The 22,783-nt window shown below is 37.7% G+C and overlaps 1 protein-coding gene across 1 annotated transcript in view; it reads right to left on the bottom strand.

The window, feature by feature from the left end:
- Nucleotides 1-22,783, bottom strand: part of LOC114659263 (dnaJ homolog subfamily C member 5) — a 92,223-nt gene that overhangs the window by 15,091 nt on the left and 54,349 nt on the right. Inside the window, exons 2-4 of the mRNA XM_051932932.1 lie at nucleotides 18,895-19,023; nucleotides 9,320-9,533; nucleotides 7,353-7,524 (exon numbers count right to left, since the gene is read on the bottom strand). Coding sequence (XP_051788892.1) covers nucleotides 7,353-7,524; nucleotides 9,320-9,533; nucleotides 18,895-19,004 — 496 coding nt within the window. The 5' untranslated portion in view covers nucleotides 19,005-19,023. The remainder of the gene's footprint in view (nucleotides 1-7,352; nucleotides 7,525-9,319; nucleotides 9,534-18,894; nucleotides 19,024-22,783) is intronic.

The following is a 22,783-nucleotide window of genomic DNA, read 5'->3' on the forward strand; positions in this document are numbered from 1 at the left end:
CGTGCTACATAAATATAAAGAATTATTATTATTATATTTGATGATTTGTCAATTTAAAATTTTAAACGTTACATTTTTTCACCAAATAAACAAAACATGTAGCACTAGGAATTTCTGCCTCTATATACCTTCATAGTACCTCAAGCTTGATCCAAACGCAATGTATTATAACATTTTGTTTACAAAAAAGGCACTGCTAATCACACATTGATTTAAAATGAACCTGTGTTCCCACAGTGTTCTGTAGATGTTGTATTCAATTGTGTCAGTTACTGTTATCACTTGTTATGGGTTTGTGCACTGTAAGCTTTGATAGCATTAATAGTTCTTTTTTATTTTTTTAAACACACTTTGTGATGTACCTGGGTCATATATGACCAAAATATTTATTTTATTTCAAAAGTGAAACAAATGTTATTGCTAATACTGTTACAATACACTATTTTATTATTATGCACTATGAGATGTGCCTAGGTCAGGTATGACCAAAATGTTTTGTTTTTTTTTTTTAATTTCAAAAGTGGAAAAAAAGTATTGCTGCTACCTCAGATTCTGTTCAGTTATTGCTTTTTTATTGTTTTTAAATGCACTTTTTTGATGTGCCTGTGTCAGATGTGCCCCAAATGAATAAACATTACTTGCTTTTCAATATATTCATTTGTGTTAGTTTAAAATGTATTTAGCATAATTTCATTATTTAGCTTAATTTCTTGGTTTGAAAATCTGGTCCAATGAAATTTGTAATTGAATAGCTGGTTTAAACACTGCCTTTTACAACTTTTAATGAAAGACACTGGAATAGAATGATATAAACTTGGTATCAGATCTAATGCTGTGTTCCATTTGAACTGGGAAGTCTGAATTTCCCAGACTTGAGTTCCAAGTTGGAATTTTCAACTGGAGCACCCTCACAAGTCGGATTTCCTTATAAGAAAGTTGTGTCAGGTCTGTCAAGTCTGAGTTTGTCCAATTTCAAATTATAACGTCCATCCAAAATAGCAACATACACTGCAAGCTTTAGTGAAGTTGTAGTATTATGTTGTTTATTAGCACTTCTGACTATTTATGTCGCATTAAATTAGTTGTACACACAGTATTGTCCAAATTCTACCGGAGGACATGTTGCTAATGTGTTTGGCAGCGCAAAATACTGCGTAGATTGTAGCATCCGGCGCCGCCGTGAGTGGCAGCCTTTTCAGCAGCTCCGTGTATGACTGTATATGTATGTGTACTTTTCTACTTTCATTTTTCTATTTTTATTTATTGAATTTAATATTATTTATTGTATCAGTATGCTGCTGCTGAAGAATGTGCATTTCCCATCGGGATTAATAAAGTATCTATCTACCTATCTATCTATCTATCTAATGTGTTTATTATCAACTAGTATTTATTATGAAAAAGCAAGCACAGCAAAGGTTTTCCTACAGGCATCCATACTGGTTTCCCTAATGCTTTATTGGAACACAGTCAACTTGGGTGTGATGACTTTAGCAGCTCCGACATCCTATTTCCATGGTAAATGGAATGCAGCAAAATCCTCTGTCTCAGTTAACCAAATTTTATTAAATAGTGGAAAGATACTAACAAAAAAAAGAGTTACTTGACATTTTCAATAATTTCACTGCTCCCGAAAACAGAAACAATAAATATAATGAGCTAAGATTGCTTTAAGAAATCCATCCATCCATCCTCTTCCGCTTATCCGAGATCGGGTCGCGGGGGCAGCACCAGGGAGGCGTCCAGGAGGCATCCTGATCAGATGCCCAAGCCACCTCATCTGACTCCTCTCGATGCGGAGGAGCAGCGGCTCTACTCTGAGCCCCTCCCGGATGACTGAGCTTCTCACCCTATCTTTAAAAGAAAGCCCAGACACCCTGCGGAGGAAACTCATTTCAGCCGCTTGTATACGCGATCTCGTTCTTTCGGTCACTACCCATAGCTCATGACCATAAGTGAGGGTAGGAACATAGATCAACTGGTAAATTGAGAGCTTCGCCTTGCGGCTCAGCTCCTTTTTCACCACAACAGACCGATGCAGAGCCTGTCGATCTCACGCTCCATTTTTCCCTCACTCGTGAACAAGACCCCGAGGTACTTGAACTCCTCCACTTGGGGCAGGATCTCGCCACCAACCCTGAGAGGGCACTCCACCCTTTTCCGGCTGAGGACCATGGTCTCGGATTTGGAGGTACTGATTTCCATCCCAGCCGCTTCACACTCGGCTGCAAACCGATCCAGAGAGAGCTGAAGATCACGGCCTGATGAAGCAAACAGGACAACATCATCTGCAAAAAGCAGTGACCCAATCCTGAGTCCACCAAACCGGACCGCCTCAATGCCCTGGCTGCGCCTAGAAATTCTGTCCATAAAAGTTATGAACAGAATCGGTGACAAAGGGCAGCCCTGGCGGAGTCCAACTCTCACTGGAAACGGGTTCGACTTACTGCCGGCAATGCGGACCAAGCTCTGGCACCGATCGTACAGGGACCGAACAGCCCTTATCAGGGGGTCCGGTACCCCATACTCTCGGAGTACCCCCCACAGGATTCCCCGAGGGACACGGTCGAATGCCTTTTCCAAGTCCACAAAACACATGTAGACTGGTTGGGCAAACTCCCATGCACCCTCTAGGACCCTGCTAAGGGTGTAGAGCTGGTCCACTGTTCCGCGACCAGGACGAAAACCACACTGTTCCTCCTGAATCCGAGGCTCGACTATCCGATGGACCCTCCACTCCAGGACCATCAAATAGACTTTTCCAGGGAGGCTGAGGAGTGTGAACCCTCTGTAGTTGGAACACACCCTCCGGTCCCCTTTCTTAAAGAGGGGGACCACCACCCCGGTCTGCCAATCCAGAGGCACTGTCCCTGATATCCATGCGATGTTGCAGAGGCGTGTCAACCAAGACAGTCCTACAACATCCAGAGCCTTGAGGAACTCCGGGCGTATCTCATCCACCCCCGGGGCCCTGCCACCAAGTAGTTTTTTGACCACCTCGGTGACCTCAGTCCCAGAGATGGGGAAGCCCACCTCTGAGTCCCCAGGCTCTGCTTCCACATTGGAAGGCATGTTAGTGGGATTGAGGAGGTCTTCGAAGTACTCCCCCCACCGACCCACAACGTCCCGAGTCGAGGTCAGCAGCGCACCATCACCACCATATACAGTGTTGACACTGCACTGCTTCCCCCTCCTGAGACGCCGGACGGTGGACCAGAATCTCCTTGAAGCCGTCCGAAAGTCGTTCTCCATGTCCTCCCCAAACTCCTCCCACGCCCGAGTTTTTGCCTCAGCAACCACCAAAGCCGCATTCCGCTTGGCCTGCCGGTACCTATCAGCTGCCTCCAGAGTCCCACAGGACAAAAGGGTCCTGTAGGACTCCTTCTTCAGCTTGATGGCATCCCTCACCGCCGGTGTCCACCAATGGGTTCGGGGATTGCCGCCACGACAGGCACCGACCACCTTACGGCCACAGCTCCGGTCAGCTGCCTCAACAATAGAGGCACGGAACATGGCCCATTCGGACTCAATGTCCCCCACCTCCCTCGGGATGTGGTCGAAGTTCTGCCGGAGGTGGGAGTTGAAGCTACTTCTGACAGGGGGCTCTGCCAGACGTTCCCAGCAGACCCTCACAACACGTTTGGGCCTACCAGGCCTGACTGGCATCCTCCCCCACCATCGAAGCCAACTCACCACCAGGTGGTGATCAGTTGACAGCTCCGCCCCTCTCTTCACCCGAGTGGCCAAGACATGAGGCCGCAAGTCCGATGACACGACCACAAAGTCAATCATCGAACTGAGGCCTAGGGTGTCCTGGTGCCAAGTGCACATATGAACACCCCTATGCTTGAACATGGTGTTCGTTATGGACAATCCGTGATGAGCACAGAAGTCCAATAACTAAACACCGCTCGGGTTCAGATCAGGGGGCCATTCCTCCCAATCACGCCGTTCCAAGTCTCACTGTCATTGCCCACGTGAGCATTGAAGTCTCCCAGCAGAACGAGGGAGTCCCCAGAAGGTATGCCCTCAAGCACCCCAAAAACGATGGGTACTCCGAACTGCTGTTCGGTGCATATGCACAAACAACAGTTAGGACCCGTCCCCCCACCCGAAGGCGGAGGGAGGCTACCCTCTCGTCTACCCAATGAACAGGCTCCAAGTCGGGGGGCAATAAGTACACCCACACCCGCTCGGCGCCTCTCACCGGGGGCAACTCCAGAGTGGTAGAGAGTCCAGCCCCTCTCAAGGAGATTGGTTCCAGAGTCCAAGCTGTGTGTCGAGGTGAGTCCGACTATATCTAGCTGGAACCTCTCAACCTCGCGCACTAGCTCAGGCTCCTTCCCCTTCAGAGAGGTGACATTCCACATCCCAAGAGCTAGCTTCTGTAGCCGAGGATCGGACCGCCAAGGTCCCCGCCTTCGGCCACCACCCAACTCACACTGCACCCGACCTCCTTGGCCCCTCTCATAGGTGGTGAGCCCCTTGGGAAGGGGGACCCACGCTGCCTCTTCGGGCTGTGCCCGGCCGAGCCCCATGGGTGCAGGCCCGGCCACCAGGCACTCGCCATCGAGCCCCACCTCCAGGCCTGGCTCCAGAGGGGGGCCCCGGTGACCCGCATCCGGGCAAGGGAAAATGCCGTCCAAAGTTTTCTTTCATCATAGGAGGTTTGAACCGCACTTTGTCTCATCCCTCACCTAGGACCAGTTTGCTTTGGGTGACCCTACCAGGGGCATAAAGCCCCGGACAACAGAGCTCCTAGGATCAGTGGGACACGCAAACCCCTCCACCACGATAAGGTGGCAGTTAAAGGAGGGGGCTTTAAGAAATGTCACATAAATATCTATTAACAGTGCACCTAAATGTTTGCCAGGTAGTTGATTAGTTCTTTGCATAAGCAGTAAGCTAGCCATCATTATGAATGAAAAAAAAATGTTGAAGCAAAGTGTGATATTTTGCAAACTAAACAAAGCCTTCAAGCTTAAGCATAACTTTCTTTGTTAAGGTATAGCTTATAGCTTACTTTGCACTGCATATGCTTCCTTTGCAGACATTTGGACTTAACTACAACAAACTTTCATAATGTCCTGGTAACCTTTCTTGAACATAGACATAAATGTAACAACTCAAAATGGGCCAATGCACTTCATTAACTACATGTGGTTTATGATTCCATATTAATTATTTTAAAACATATCAGGTATTATTCATATTTATATTTTGAACAATCTATTCAAGTTTTCATTGATGTTGTTAATTCAAAACAATTTATGCATTGAATAGCTAACCTCTCAAGAGACTAAGCGAGGAGTCCGAGTGTCTGGGCTTGCGAGTGTCCTAGATAAAAACCAAGATCCAGGCCTTTAATGACCTCTTAGGCACAGCCATCAGCAGTGTCTGCGGAAAGAGTGTCGACCTTGTTGAGACATTTACTTACCTCGACAGTGACATTCATGTCTCTGGTAACTCTTCCTATGAAGTCAGTAGACGGATTGGGAGAGCATGGGGGGGTCATGAGGTCGCTGGAAAGGGGTGTGTGGTGCTCCCAATATCTATGCAAAAGGACAAAGGTCCAAGTCTTTAGAGTCCTGGTGCTTCCTGTCTTGCTGTACGGTTGTAAGACATGGATGCTATCCAGTGACCTGAGATGAAGACTGGACTCCTTTGGTACTCTTCGGAGAATCCTTGTGTACCGCTGCTTTGACTTTGTGTCAAATGAGCAGTTTGCTCTTGGTGTCCCAAATGAGGCACATTACCTGCATTGTGAGGGAGCATCAGTTATGGCACTACGGCCATGTGGTGTGATTCCCCGAGGGTGATCCAGCTCGCAGGATTCTCATTGGCGAGAACCTGAGTGGCTGGACCAGGCCAAGGGGACACCCATGTAACACCTGGCTGCAGCAGAAACACGGAGGGTGGGACTGGACCACGGGTCTGCCTGGGGGGTTGCCAACCAGGATCCTAAGCTGTTTCGTCATATGGTGTGTACGGCAGTGTGCTGTAGCAGTGCATGCACCCCATCCTGACCTGACCTGACATAGCAGTGTTTTTGGCTTGCTTTCTATGCAGCAAATATATCAACTAATGTCAAATTCTGGCTGATCTATCAATTTACAATTATTGCATTGATTTTTGTTATGTTTTTTATATCTTCAGCTGTCTTTCCACAGAAGCAAATTTAACATCTAGATTAACTATTCTGAATGATTACAGAACCCAATAAAAGCAGAGCTTCTGACTAGTATAAAATGTCTCATATAAACAAAACAATCATGTTAAAAGGGACTTAAGAAACAAGCCTGCAAAAAGAAACTTAAAAAATAATGAAGGCATAATTCAGCCAAAACTTGAAAGTTACAGGACAAATTGTATAACTATGTTTAATATTAAGCTTATAGTAAATAAGTACACTTGGCATTGTGAAATGACAAACTCTTGTGACCAGAACCCACTCCCTGAAATTAGAAAAAATGTGTATGTTGTGTAATTGTACAAGCAAAAAAAATTTAAAAAACACAATTCCTTTCAACAATATTATTACGTACTCACTTAATCTTACTGTGGTTTGTTGCAGTCTTGCATATCCTGAAGATGTTATTTTTTTCTATATTTTAAAGGTTTACTGAGGAAAATAAATATTCATTAAAATTACAATGAATTTTTAGTTGGAGTGAGTCAGTACTCATTTGCAAAAGAAAAAAAGTATTCAGGAATATTATTTTTTAATTACAGTTGTCTTGCTGAATGCACATTAAAGAGCTGAAGCTTCTGTTTTTATTTTCACCTGCATTATATGTTTTTTAGTCTCTAATACAAATGTCACCTGTCACAATTTAAACCATGAATGTGGTTGATGAGCTAGTTGCAGTATTTGTCCCTTAATTGCTTCTTTGAAGAAACTGATTTCTTTGCAATATTCTTGACAATAAAAGTTTTTAAACTTCACGCTTATATTCACTTGTCTTCTCATCACCTTTAAAAGCAAGCTACTCTCAGTTCAACATTGCTGAAATGCAATATATCCATCCAATAATTAAGAATTTTCTATTAATTCATTTGATTTAAAATGAAAGCTACAAGTTAGTTCATTACAAAATTGACAATACTAAGCACTCAAGTAACTATAGTATATTTCAACACCTAACAAACAATAGCCACAGTCCTTAGTAATATAAAGCATATAGTCATAAAAATTAAATTCATAATTATTTTCATTAAATATTCACTTCCTAAAATGTTTGCAGATTACAAATGTCATCAGCTACAGTGAAAACATACAAAATGAAAGAACACAATAGACTGGCAGTAATGGTACATCCCAAAAGAAAACTCCCACTTCCTGATTCACTGACCTCTTTCATCAGACTGTAACTGTGCCTCCAGATCTTCAGGGGAGACATAGAATTCATGTTCCTCTCCCTCAGGTGGTTTGGGTTTACACTTTCCACAGCAGCAGTTACAACAACAGCAGAGACAGCAGCAGAAGTAGCAGCCTGTTATTAGGCCACAGAACACAAAGAGAGCCTGGAGAGGCACATAAATCAACATTCTTAGGAAATATTTTAATACTTCTCATCAGTCTCTGACTTCATTGTAACAAGAAAGCCAATATTAAATTTACCTTAACTTTTAGTAATCGTAGAAGGCAACAGAATTCTGATGTTAATCCCCTGGGCCTGCCCTCAACTAAGTTACTCTTGAACTTTTCAAGGACTGACTAGACATCTTTGCCATTAGGTAATTAAATTGGTCATATGGATTGAATGGTCTTGTTCTATGTGGACTTATACTATAGCATATTTTTAAAATACTCATATAAGCAGCTTATATTTACACTGTGTTTCTTTACATATACTTTACATGCAAAATCATACACGCTACCTCTGTCATAATTATTCATTTTTATCCTGTCTAAATGAGATATGAGAATCATTTACATTCAATAAATCAACTTGACCAAGCACATTTTTTTTCATAAAGTTGGTTCCTTGCATAAATGTAAATAATATATATATATTTCAAAGCTCAAAATAGAACATTTTAAATGTAGTAACAATAGTAACAGTAAACCCAACAGTGTTGGTCATGGACTTGAAGGATTTTTGGGGAGGTTGCTTTGCATGGAAAGGAAATTAAGAACAAGTAAGATAAGTAGTATAGGATAGGATCATCCTAAAGGACACAAAAATTGGTTGAAGCATTAAGAAGTGTTAAACACAAGGTGATACAATATGTTACAAGTGTGAAATGTTTCTGATAAAAAAAGATGGAAAAAGGTTTAGCTACAATGGTGGAAGGTACAAGTTTTTCTGGTATGGAAAAAGTGAAGGAAATTGGATGACTGGCATGCCTATAACAGAAAAATGGGTAATGGAAGTATTTTAGGTTGACATGGTGTGTGTGTTGTAGCTTAAAAAATGACAAAGAACCAGCATTTGCCCTATAGGTTGGCAGAGGACAAGAGAAAAATTATTTGAGGGCAAGATGTTATTATTTAATGATGATGATGACTAATTTGTCTGAGTGGTGAGGCAATGTTTTAGATGCCAATAGGGAGATCATGCTGAATGTACTAATCATGGGTATTATTATCTTTAATATGAGAAAATTTGAAAATGAGAGCATTCCAGAGGTTTGTGATGCTAAAACAATGACTGTGTGGTACACTCTGTTTTAAAATGGTAGAAAGAAATGTAGTATCTAACCTTCTGATAGGAGCACAAAAGATTATTTGTTCATGAGGAAAAGTGACTGCATGTTAAAAAACTACATATGTTAAAAAACATGAAGGTATCCTCTGATAAAAGCAGTGTTTATCACAATACTTTTCATTTCACGTTATACTCAAAAGAATACCTACAAAAATTACAAAAACAAGGTTTTTATGTATATTTTAAATAACATTTTAGTTTGCAGGGCAATAACAACACAGTATCAACTTCTAATAAAAGCCAAAAGCATTCAAGTATAATGAATAGCATATACTGCATTCTTATGTATGTACATCATTTTATAGTCACTGACGGCAACACTGGAGGACAGTTCAGCTCAGTGTAAAATCAATAAAAGATGTGTCTGAAAAACTGTAATAGAATTGGTGACCCAATTAAAAGGGGTATGTAAAATGTTGTTAAACATCTTTGAAAAACTTGCAATATGAAATTCCCTATACCTTAGTTTTTCATATTAAGATTAAGAGGTTCCATAAAATGTATTGCTATAAATAAGGTCACAGGAAACAATGATTTTATAATATAATAAACATTTGTTTCCTTTAGGCAAAAATACATAAACACACTTGAAGGTATCTGTTTTTTACCTTTGCCCACCAGCTAGAAAGGACGAAGTATGTGTTTACATTCTCTTCACCAAACTGTTCAGCAACATATAGTCCCAGAGAGCCATATTTATCATAAATATTACGCTTTGTGGGGTCATTTAGAATTGCATGGGCATTGTTGATCTCTTTAAATTTATCTGCAGCTTCTGGATTATCAGGGTTTTTGTCAGGGTGATATTTCAGTGCAAGTTTCCTGTTCCAAAAATAAAAAGAAAGGAAAATCAGAACAAAATCTTAGAAATTATATTCCTCATATAATAGTTTAAGTTAGTCACAAGGTAAACTCTTGAAAAGTTTAAAGGGGCAGAAAGGGTTTTTTAAATTATAAATTTGTATTTTTCATACAAGAGATGGCTTTTTATAATCACTTAATATCTGTCTTGTTTTACACAACTTCAAACATTACAAATTAATTCTGATATGGTTAACTATAGCTACCTACCTATATATCTGGTTTACATGCAGGGGCCATGAGGAAAACAATAATTATTAGACTAAGAGTGGGCACTAAGAGTATACATTACAGACATAAAGCAATGCATGCTGTTTAAGTGGAAAGCTTGTCTCTTTCATCCTGCAGTGTTGGAAATGATCATTATTGTTACTTTAATTTTTCTGAATATTGCTTTCATACCATTTAGTGAACCAAACTATTTTAATTCTCCAAATTTTTTTCCTCATTTTAGCTCACTTTCCTGATAGAACTTTGAGATTTACTTTTTTTTTTTGTTTTTAAATCAACAGGCAATTAAAAACAATGTGCAGATGCAAATCCAGGGCCATTTACACCTAAGAGTGTTTCTCATGAACTAATAAATTATTTAAAAATACACAAGAGGAGAAATTTTTTAGGACATATACGTATCTACTAATCCACTTTGGCCCACAGAATATCTTCTAAAACAGAAAAAAACACACACTAGACATTAACAACATAAGCTGGACTGTAATTAAATAAACTGCATAGAATGAAATATGCAGTCACTTTGACACTCCAGGCCCAGAGTACATGAAATGGAAGATACAGTGCAAACGTTACATTTCTTCAAGTAGCATTTAAAATCCTAAGACTGCATAATTATACAGATGACACAATGTTCTGAGTCAAACAGAAGTATTTAACATAATTATCATTTACAACTAAATATATATAATATTTTTTCAAACAACTTTTAAAAACATATTGCTGAAATTTAGAAGGCAGTATTCTGAAATGTATACATTATGTATTTATTACTCCCTGTCCATTACTGCGCTCTCTAACCCACATTTTCTAGTTCAGAGTTGGTATTAAAAATAAATAACCAAACGCATCACTAGATTTGCTGCCTGAATATTACGTTCTGGGTCTTGTTACCGTATTAATTAAAAAAGACATCAGACTTTGCTATCTGAAAGCACATATCCTACTGTTGGATTAATGCTAGCACAGGTGTAACCTTGAGTAAACCTTTTCTTCAACTAAAATAAAATATATAAACTTTAATGAACCAGTGTAGTTGTTTGAAGTGTCATCATAAAATTAACATTCTTCTTAAAACCATGTTAAACATAGAACTTTGAATTTGGACAGCTATTCTTGACATAGAAGTTATAATCATTTGGATCCATAATAAGGTGCAATGTACATAAACATCTAGTTTAACTTTTTAACAGACTATGTTTAGATGATTTTCTGTTAAAGAACCAGATCTATATTTGCTAAAGAGCACATGTAAACCAATTTTATGAAAGGAATGGTTTAAATAATTTTCCATACATATAGTGCTTTGAGTTACTTTTAGTTTAACATTGGTCTTACAAATCAAATGTCTCCCTGAAAACTGTGAAAGTCCAAACCCAGTGAAATGCATAGCTGACTATTCTCTAAAGTAATTAGAGAGGACTTTAAATTGGACACTGAGCTCTTAGTTGCTTACCAAATATGTGAATTGAAGGCCTCAAAACCAAGAAGCTTTGTCTATTTCGCCAAACTACGGGTTAAAGAAAAGTTGATGTCGATTCTCAAACAGAAAGAGATGATTATATTTGAAAATAACTGCATTCGTATTTTCCCAGATTTCTCCCCTTCAACAGCTGATAAACAAGTGATTTTTGATTACAAATTCTACATTTTCGATTCTCCTAAAGAAGCAGAAAAAGAGCTAAAAAGACATCATTTAAAATATGGTCATAAGTCATATTGTGTCCTGAGATTCTGCTTGCAGCGGGGTGTATTTGTAATACGACTTTTGCTGTAACTGTACATTCTACTTCCTTTTTGGCCACTTTTTTAAAATTCTGAATCATAATGTTTAATTTTTTTTCTATTAAATACATGTATATTTTGGTAACCACTACCTAACTGGTAATTTGCCACTAACTAATTAACCACTAACTAGTTATTTACAGTGTTATTAGACTTTTTTTTTCCTTTTTCTTTTCGCCTAAAGGGATTGTTTAAAATCATACCCTAGATTTATTTTATCTGGACTACACTATCATAATTTATCTCAATTCCCAAGGAGACTACTTAACTTCATACCCAAGGTTTATTGCATCTAGACTGTACTATCATAAGATATCTCAATTTTAATCTTCACTACACCGCTGCTTGTTTTCAACGTGCTCTATCTCTTAGCATGTCAGTGAGCTGGGACCTGGGACTTTGCAAAGTGTGGTCTAGCCTGACTTGGGGAGGCAATATGGGGAAGTGCTGGGGTGGAGGAGAAAGAGCACAAGTTACTTCTCATTTATCCTTTTTACCCCAACATGAAAACAGGCCACAATAGCCACAATACTCGGCAACAATATGAAATCAAGGTTAAAATTATGGTATGAAGCAACATACTACTTTTACTTAGGTTTACAAAATGTCCTCAAAAGTTCAGAAGCAGTGTCTCTCTGACCAAACAGTGAAATCTGTGAGCTGGAATGTCAAAGGTCTCAATCATGATCTAAAGAGAAAAAAGAATTTTCTCAACTAACAGGTCTAAATATCAAGGTAGTATTTTTACAGGAACCTCACTTGATAAATAAGGACCAGTTTTGGTTGCAAAGAGGCTGGATTTGCCAAATCTTTCACTCCAGATACACAAAGGAAATTAGAGGCGTGCAAATCTTAATACACAAAACAATCCCATTTGTAGTATCAGATGTAATATCTGATCCTGAAGGGCAATATGTCATGTTGATGGGTAATTTATTTCAATCTAAAGTAATTTTGATAAATATATATGCACCTAATGTAGATTATAGAGATTTAATCCTAAATGTATTTACATGTATTCCTAATGTGAACACTCACAAAATTATAATGGCTGGAGACATTAATTGTATTTTAAACCCTAATATGGATAGATCTTCATCTACAGTGGTGATAACCTCTAACACTGCAAAAATAACCACATAGTTTGTAATGGATCATAATTTATCAAACCCATGGAAATTTTTAAATTCAATCTCAAAAGCATATTCCTTCTTCTCACCAGTACATGACAGTTACTCAAAAATTGATTACATTTTTATTGATAATAATTTATTACCCACTATCAAATCTTGCAAGTATAATACTATTGTTATCTTTGACAATGCCCCTCTGATCATGGAGCTTAAATCACTATGACCTACACATTCATCTTGTAGCTGACATCTTAAACCCTGTCATTAACTGATGAGAACTTTACAAAATTAATCTCCAGGCAATCTGATTATTTTTAGGGACAAGTACATCCTCAGAGGTCTCTGGAGGAATACTCTGGGAAACTCAGAAGGCTTTTTTTTTTTTAAGAGGACAGATTATTTCATATCTTTCCCACAAAAATAAATTGGAAACTAAGACGGTGTCAGAGCTAATCAATTAAATTACCTGAATAGATCAAGAATATGCCTGTCCAAATGAGGCATTTTATAGAAAAAGACGGGTCTTACAATCAGAATTTAATCTCTTAACAAAAAATAAACAGAACAGGTCATCATTAAATAGTGACATCAATATGATGAACATGGAGAGATGGCTAATAAGATCTCTGCTCAAGAAATCCACAAGCAGGAAGTTCACAACACAATAACAGAAATTACCAAAATGGGAGACAAAATCATTGACCATAAAAAATAACTTACACATTTAGAGAGTACTATTAGTCTTTATATTCTACCCATCTTAAAGACGATAAGACACAATCTAATGAGTTTTTTGATGCATTACAAATACTCTTTGTGCTGAGGAACTGGATAAACCTTCACTTTTCACTTTCAGAATTACTAGATGCTATAAACTCACTCCAGTGTGGGAAAGCAGCAGGCCCTGATGGGTAGCCAGTGAAATTTTATTAAAAAAAATTCAAATAAGTTAGCTCCACTACTATTAGCAACATTTATAGAATCTACAGACAACAAAAATCTACCTCAAACTTTTCAGCAAGCATTAATTACCATCTATCCAATCAAAAATAAGGACTTGTTACAATGTGCATGAATCATACAGACCAGTTTCAATTCTGAATGTTAAGAAACTCTCCAAAGTTCTAAGTAGAAGGATTGAGAACATGCTTCTCTCTGTAATATCACAAGACCAAACCGGATTTATTAAAGGCAGACATAGTTTCAAATCTTCGACGTTTGTTTAAAATAATATACTCACCCATAAAATCTAACACACCAGAGATCTTATTAACTTTGGATGCAGAAAAAGCATTTGACATGGTTGAATGGGACTACCTTTTCACCACACTGCACAAATTTATATTTGGCCCAAGTACTGTATATGTGCATGGATAAGGCTACTCTACACCAAACCAGAAGCCTCTGTTTGTATTAACAACATTATTTCAAACTACTTTAAACTAGAATGTGGTACTCAACAAGGATGCCCCCTATCACTATTGCTCTTTAAAATTGTCACTGAGCGACTGGCCATTCACTTTCGAAATGTATCAGAGGTTAACAGTAAACGGTGATTACTAGAGAAGGGCTTGAACAGAAAATATCACTTTATGCAGATGATATGGTACTGTATATATCAGACCCACTACCCACTGTACCAGCTGTCCTCAATGCACTAGCAGAATTTCAAAACATAAATGCACCCAAAATTAATTTGAATAAAAGTGTACTTTTTCCAGTGACCTTTCTAGCACACAATATTAGACTACTCACCTTCCCATTTATTTTAGAAGTTAATTTCAATATCTAGTGGTAAACATCACAAGTAAATATAAAAATCTTTTTTCAACAAAACTTTGCTATCTGCATGGAAAAAATTAAACAAGATGTGAAAAGATGGGTCTATCCTTAATCTCACATTAGCAGGGAGAATTAATACTGTCAAGCTGAACATCTTCTGTTTCTATATCAGAGCATCCCCATATACATTATCAAATAGTTCTTTAAGAAATTAGATTAAATGATAACCTCATTTATATAGAATTTGAAACATCCACGCATGCAAAGGGCGACTCTACAATGACCTAAAACAGAAGGTGGCATGGCACTACCTAGCTTTCAATTTTATTACTGGCTGGCAAATATACAAGCTATAAAGACCTGGAAATCAACACAAATTGACGAATATACACATGCCAGGGGGGTATTTTCCATACATCGCTTAAATCATCCGAGATCAGATGCCAGATCTTGGATGAGTTAATGCCGGTGAAACTCATCAGGGATAAGTCGGTTTTCAAATGCAGCTGCGTAGTAGATTAGTCTAGCTGGATCTAATCAACCAAGATGAATGTGCGCGCCTGCACTGATTGAAAAGCCCATATATATTGAGTCTAGAAAATATGATCAGCAAGTCTTTGATAGGCTGTAACAAAATGACGAAAGAACGGGCGCATTTTTTTTTCACACAAGCGGAGCAAGACCTTTCATTCGAAGGACATGAAGAATTTCAAGATTTAATATGCACAAGGGGTAACACTGCAAAAGCAGCCCAAACCAGAAAAGACGGCCTGCAAAAAGTGGCAGACAAATTAAATGTGTGTGCATTGTACTTACTGAAAGCAACGTTTCATTTCCTATGTGTCAGATTAATTATTATTTAATATGTCATAATTCCAGATCAAACGTGAGCACAAGGAGAACACGGGAACAGGTTAAAGTAAAGTACAAGAATATATTTCAAACTGGTAAATATTGGTATATAACTATTTAAAGAATTGTTGACATAAAGAATCATATATAATGTAAAGAACATTAATTTTAAAGCTAATAAGAAGGCAGACAAGCAAAAAACAGGTGAAGGTCCACGCGGTCCAGACCTAACCCCTGCAGAAGACTTGGCTCTCCAGCAAAATGCCCCTCGCCCTGTTTCTGAGGGCATTCCACGGGGAAGCTCCTCCTCAGAACCAGTGGCAGGATGCAGTGGTCACTTCATTTCAGGTAAAGGATGATCATTGCATATATTTGTCCTCAATGTGTGCCATAGATATGTTCCATATAGCCCTCTTTTTTGTTGGGTCAGTTGCAGGGAATGTCTATCCCTAGAACCTGTGTCTGACCAATGAGATATTGACAAAGGTCAAATATTTGATGAAGACACTGTGTCTGATTATTCATCAGGAGGAAAGGTACATTTTACAAATAATGTTTGATCAAACTCCACTGTGATCAGTCCCATGTGCCCCAATCATATTTGGAAAGCCTGGGTAATGAGAATGTTAGGCTGATTGTGAGATTCTTTATGGAACTGTGGGTGTTTTTACCTGTGTATTACCTACCTGCAATGGCATGAAATGCCTCTTTTGTCTGCACACGCAGGTGTCCAGGAAACACAATGAAAACCCTAAGGAAATATTTCAGAGCCAAACCGACTTTACGAATTGCCTGGCAAACTGCACTTTTAGATAGATTTTCTGCATCGCCTACAGTATATTAAAAAAGTGCCGCTTGCAAAAAACCTCAAAGCAATGCATACTGTCTGTGTGGTTGTGAGAGCCCAACTTCGCCAAGTTTGACTTTGAATATAAGGTCCTAATAAATTTTTGAGGTACAATATTCCCCCTCGGCTAAAGCGGTATCTTTCGAAAAAAAATTCCTCCGGGAGCAATAAAGGATCTTGCCGATCGCGAAAAATCCTCTCTATATGAAATTCTCTTCTTATAATTTGCGTACCGATATATCAATTGGTCGCTCATTCATGAACGGCGAAGTCATGACTGAATGAATTCCATGCACGGACACTGATTAAGTGTGTGAGCTAATCCTTGTTTACATAGAATAAACCTGCTCTGAGCAGGTTTGAGGATTAGGATGTGTTGCTATGACAACACATCCAGCAAGAGTTTCGAAAAACCAACAGATCCAGGATCATGCCAGATCGTCAACAATTACATCCGGCTAAACGAGTAATCCACGTACGAAAAATACCCCCCTGGTCTGCAATAGAAATAAACTCTTGCTGTACTTCTTTATATGCCCTGCTTTGTGCCACAGTAAGTACAAATTATCATCAATATACTGATAATCTAATTATCTATCACTCACTCAGAATATCAAACCAATGCAGGAAGCACTTTAAGACTGAGAAGCTTTTATTTGTTGCACCTTTACATGATAATCATCTTTATCTACCCTCTCAAACCTACATTAGTATTCAACGTTTGGAAACCATTTGGGATTAAAACACTTCGAAATCTGTAGAAGGATAATATATCTTTGCATTTTATGAACAACTACACTTCAAATGTAACTTCCCATCAACACAATTTTTCCACTACTTTCAAATCAGAAACTTCACTAAAAGAAACCTGCTCAATTTTCCTCACCTCCCACCCATTTCTATTCCAGACTCAGACTGCAATATATAAAAACACCTTAGTCTCTTCCTTTCAAAGATCCCAGATTACGAAGGGGAAAGGATCTAAAATTGTCCAAAATGTTTCCAGGGCTACATTCAACATGTGAATGTTGCAATCTAGCTCCAGCCTCACCAGGCACCATGTTTTGGGTATCCACCAAAGTAACAATTTTGTGGACAAAAATCTTTGAATGCCTATCAGACAGCCTTGGTGTCACAATCACTCCTCACCCACTGACAGACGTGTCCAGTGTACTCCCAGATGGGCTTAAAGTGGAGAAGGACAAATTGTTTGTAATCTCTTATACCACTCTACTAGCAGGTAGACTTATCTTGCTCACCTGAAGAATCCCAGCCCACCTGTTATAAGTCAGTGGGCAACTGATGTTTTATATTATTTGAAATTGGAAAAAAAATCACTTAGAAGATCTTTTCAAAACATTTTAAAAATATGGCAAGATCTAATTAATCAAACCTTAGAATAAGCACTAATATCAGGGAAAAGGACATTCTCCTCTCTTTGTTTTTTTTAAAACAAGCAAGATTTGCTCACGTTGCAGTCTCTTCTCTCTTTCTGTTAGGCAGGGTTTGAATTAAGGTTTGTTAAGTTTGACATAATTGAATGGAATTTTGTTTTCTTCAAATAATAAAATTTTTTTTAAAATTATCTTGCAAGCTATTACTCTCACTGGTTACTGTAAAAAACTGCAAAAGGTTAATGTTGTTTAAAACCTGCAAAGTCATATGATGAAATTATAAAATACTGTAACCATTTTTCTGTTAAGCAATACAATTTCATATAATTTCAGACCTTGATTTTTTTATTACGCATAGATTACTATCACTAAAATTTTCTTACATGTTATTCTGAAATTAACAATATGAGATCATTTAAGTACATAACAGTAACATATTAATTAATGACTTAATTTCATGCAGAGATTAAAAGAAGGGAATAATAAAAGATCAGTAAATAGTACAGAATATGTTACAACCAATAAATAAACAAACAAAATCACATGAGATAATAAGTGTTATTATGAAATACAGTAACATAAGTAAACCAAAAGAAACGCACGAGTTCAAGAATTAAACTTAATCCATGCATCTGTTGCCCCCTTCTGGGCTTCTACAAAGACTGCAATAAACAGTTTAAGTGATTTTACTGGTAAACCTAAACAAATTTATATTGTACATGTTGAAAACTATCTCTTACTGACCAGTCTAAACTGATTCCCCCAGAACTACACATGTAATAAGGATTTTGAATGTAGCTTTTAAAATGGAAAGAATGTAAGATTAAGAAATCTCTTTGTTGGCAGGTAAGAATTTTGATGATGGTGAAGGTTAGCTGATTAATTTACAGTCCTTGACATATCAATCATAGTACTGCTTTATAATATTTTGACAATAACATCAGAGCCTATCATCAAGTTTCCTGTTTTTCAAAAACCTGTACTTCTATTACGTGTATAGCAAGCAAAGTCAAGATGATTTACATCTTGTCTGAAGAAGGGGCCTGAGCTGCCTTGAAAGCTTACATATTGTAATCTTTTTAGTTAGCAAATAAAAGGTGTAATTTTGCTGGACATCTCACTGCATCCATAATGGCTAATTAGCACAGTACAACACCCTACTTCTTCTGACTAGTGAAAGTTTTTATAAATACATGCCTTATCACTACAAAAGATACATGTTTTAATATTATATTTAAAACTCAAAAGCAAATAAAACAACACAAAATTGTTTAAAATTCCATCTGTATGTCACATACCTATATGATTTTTTAATGTCATCCACAGATGCATTTTTGTCAACCCCCAGTACATGATATAATGTTTCTCCAGAAGTGGATAGAGATCGCTGCCTCTGCTGTTCTGACATTGTAGTCTTTCTGGGCAATCTGAAATAAAAATATATAAAGAAACACTCTTAGAGAGAGTAAAAAATCACTTTGAATGAAACCTGTTAATATTATATAAAATTAAACAAAAACACAAAAAGTTTTAATATTATATTTATGTTATCATTTAATAATGTTATACCCTCAAAATTTTAATAAATGCTAAAGTGGATGGTCACTAAGGTCCGTGTTTTATATTGATGCCTCAAGTTATTCATAATTATATACAGTGCTGGGAAAAAGTATTTGCCTCCTTTATTACACATTCTGTTTTTGTATATAAATATACAAGCTGTAATTACACTTATTGTTTTGTCAGTGTGGTAAAAACAAATCTGAGCAAGTTTCTGCTTTTTATAATAACAGTGTCTAAAAGGACTATTGAAAATCAAACCAAGGTTTAATCACATAATTTTGTTTTGAAATAGCTATTTGCCATATTAAAATTCATATAATTACTGTAACACATGATAACAGAAACAATCCTACTGTACATATAACATTCCACTGCTACATCTGTGCTTTCACTCTCTGTTCCTGTCACTGTGTGATACTATTAAGCTGTTACTCCTGTTCATTCAAGAAACACCAGAGGTACTGGGAGCCTTGGTATCCAAGGATGAAAATGTTCAGTATTAAAATTAGACTGCCTAGCTCAAATTATATAATACTGTGAAAAGTAAGGATGGGTAAGGCAGTCATTTATCCTCAGTATCCAAAACTGCACCTCTGTCAGTCAGTATCTATATAATTATAATTTTATTCTCTCCACAAATTATGTTTTTATTTTTTCTCCTCTGCTGTCATCTGTCTATACCCCAACTATTGTATTAACAGACCTCTACTGTCAATTTTAAATTGCTCTGTTTTAACTGTATGTTTATGCTAATCTGTGAAGTGCTGGAGTTTTAGAGTGGAAATAATAGATTGTTACTTGGATCACATGCATTTCATGTGTATGTTTACTTGTGCATCATGTAATTTTAAATTGCTCTGTTTTAACTGTGTTTATCCTAATCTGTATTATTTTACTTGTGCATCATGTAAATTCTAGAAAATTATTAAGAGTGCCTGATTATGTACTCCCCGAAGAGTGCTATACAAGAATAAATCAACTTGTATTGATTATTAACAACAAAATTCAGTACTCACAACTTTATAGCCATACCTTGCACAGTTCCAAGGGACAAACTAATCAGTTGAAGAATGCTTCAATTGACAACTACTTTGCTACAGGTGAGTGTGTGCAAGGTTGCTCTTTAAAATTCTGGATAGCAAACACCCCATTCCAATTATAGTGTAACATTGCTTTAGAACCATATTTGCCCAAGCAGCATACACTTCCACAGTGAGGTTGACTATATCTGTACTCATGGCTGGCAGCTACTTGTTCTGCAGTAGTCTGTCAAAAGCTTAGGAAAATCCTCCTTACACTGGCCAGAACTTCAAAGTGAATGCTCAAAAGCAGCAGGATCATAGTTAGCACTTATCTTGACCTTGCTCAAAGCATCCCTTTCACAAAAATTTGAATCAATGTCAAACATTTTTTCTACTGCAGTATAATGACTGTAACTGCCTTCACACACTGAATATTTTTACAAGATTTTTGTGTACTCAGTTTTTTAACAATTAATTCAGCATGTGAATGGTAGAAGGAATATCAAAGTCTTCTCTTCCTCTCATTGATAGAAAATCTGGCCTACAAGAAAATTGGAAGGCTAAGCCAACCACATGTCCTCCAATTACATATAAAATATTATTTTGAAACTTTACATTAGTTTTAAAATATCCGCAACCATTGCTGTTGTTTTCATTTTTACTGTGTAAAAAATGAGTATTTGAATATTTAAAATGTTATATTTTTTGGTAGTAGAAATAATATTGGCACATATTCACAGTAAAGCGAAATTCTTACTTGCATGTCTGGCCTACATGCAACACCACTCTATTTTTTGAAATCCAAAAAATGTTTTGCATAGAGTGTATGCGAATTAATTTAAAACACTCCAAATAACAGAAATAGAATTAAACAATAGATTTCCATGACATTACTTAAATATTCCAATGTATTTTCAGTAAAAAAAAATACAGTATTTATATATACAGTATATATATAAAGGAGAGTTTTCCTTTAGTGTTTCTACTTAGTGTTTCTTAGTGTTTAGTAGACGCGTTGTGCGAAAGGAGAGTTGGGATCCGAGAGACTATGTTTGTGTGTTTGTGGAGGGATGGAGAGTTAAGGCGGGTGTTGGAGTCACGTGATCATCTCCCCTCCCATTCACCTCATTTCATTCACTTCATTTCGCTCCGAGCTGAGCTCCGCAGCTGGCGCGGTCTTGCCATTCTTTTCCCTTAGTGTTTAAAGTCCTTTCTCCTTTACTGATTTACTGTTTAGTAGACGCGCTACTTACTGAATAGTATTTTTTTCCTTTAGTGTTTCTGCTTAGTGTTTCTTAGTGTTTAGTAGACGCAGTGTGCCAGTGTTCCCGGCGGTGTTGCGGTTTAGTGTTACTTTCTAATTCGTTTTTGTACTTTAGTGTTTAATAATAAATAATAATAATTCATTACATTTATATAGCGCTTTTCTCAGTACTCAAAGCGCTAAAATAGTGAGTGATACTTAGCTGATAGCAGTGTAGAAGCAGCACAGCACAACGGAGCCGGTAGGACAGGCGGGTGTGGTAGCGTAGGTGAGCGGCGATAGCAAGCAGCAGAAAGCACAGCAGGAGTAGGAAGCAGGATTTGGATGTTCCAATGCACAGCCATAAACAGTAACGCTTGGTAATTTCAGGCGTGATCGCCCCGAAGCCATAAGCCATGTTAGTATGAACATCAGATCAGTTCCCGGTCGTAGAGTACTGTAAGATGAAATGGGAGCAGATCAGCATAGCGAATATAATCACGGAGACCGATCATCCCGAGGTGCTAGATCGCCAGATACAAAGAAATGTTCGTAGATCTCGTCCCGTGATACATAGATTCAGCTGTTCCCAGTAAAGTGGAGTCGATAAAATCTGTAAATATTAAGCCAAATCCATGCAATTCGAGTCAGCTGTATCCACGAACTATACGTACAATAAACAAAATATAACAAGCGTAAGAAAGTGCAGAATTAAGGCAAATTTTGCGAAAAGTGTTGTTAACATGGAGGAGCGGCAACAACAAGCATGCACCAGCATCCCCTCACCTGCTATAATAAAGCAGTTATAATAAAGAAGTTTAGTAGACTTTTACTTTATCTAATTTAGTGTTCTTCCCGGCGGTGTTGCCGTTTTTTAGTGTTAGTGTCTACTTAGTGTTTGTGTTTAGTGTTATGGAAGGAGTAATCTTACCACTGTCAGATTTTGCAATGAATGAGTTGGTAAATAATGATTATTTATCAACAGATCACATGAGCAAATTCAACGAAATTTTAGCTGCGCATACAATTTTCCAACCTCAAGAGGTTTTGCTAATGTGGACTCCTGACATACCTATAATGCCCATTCCACAAAATGCAAAACATATTCAAATATTACCTTCTGCAGCTACTGAACGAGTGACTCACTGGGTGTGTACCTATTATGATGGTGCTGTTAATTCATGTCTATGACAGTTTAAACGCTGATAAAAAATTCAACCTCACCGAAGAGCAGCTTCGTTTCCTTCATGTTTTGTTTCCTTACAAACTTCCCATAGTTTATGAAGACGCACAGCAACAATTAAATCATACAGATTCTGGTGTATTCTCAATTGCATTTGCTGTGTGTATTTCTTTAGG

The sequence above is a fragment of the Erpetoichthys calabaricus genome, chromosome 10 (genome assembly GCF_900747795.2).
Source record: "Erpetoichthys calabaricus chromosome 10, fErpCal1.3, whole genome shotgun sequence".
NCBI classification, from domain to species: Eukaryota; Metazoa; Chordata; class Cladistia; order Polypteriformes; family Polypteridae; genus Erpetoichthys; species Erpetoichthys calabaricus.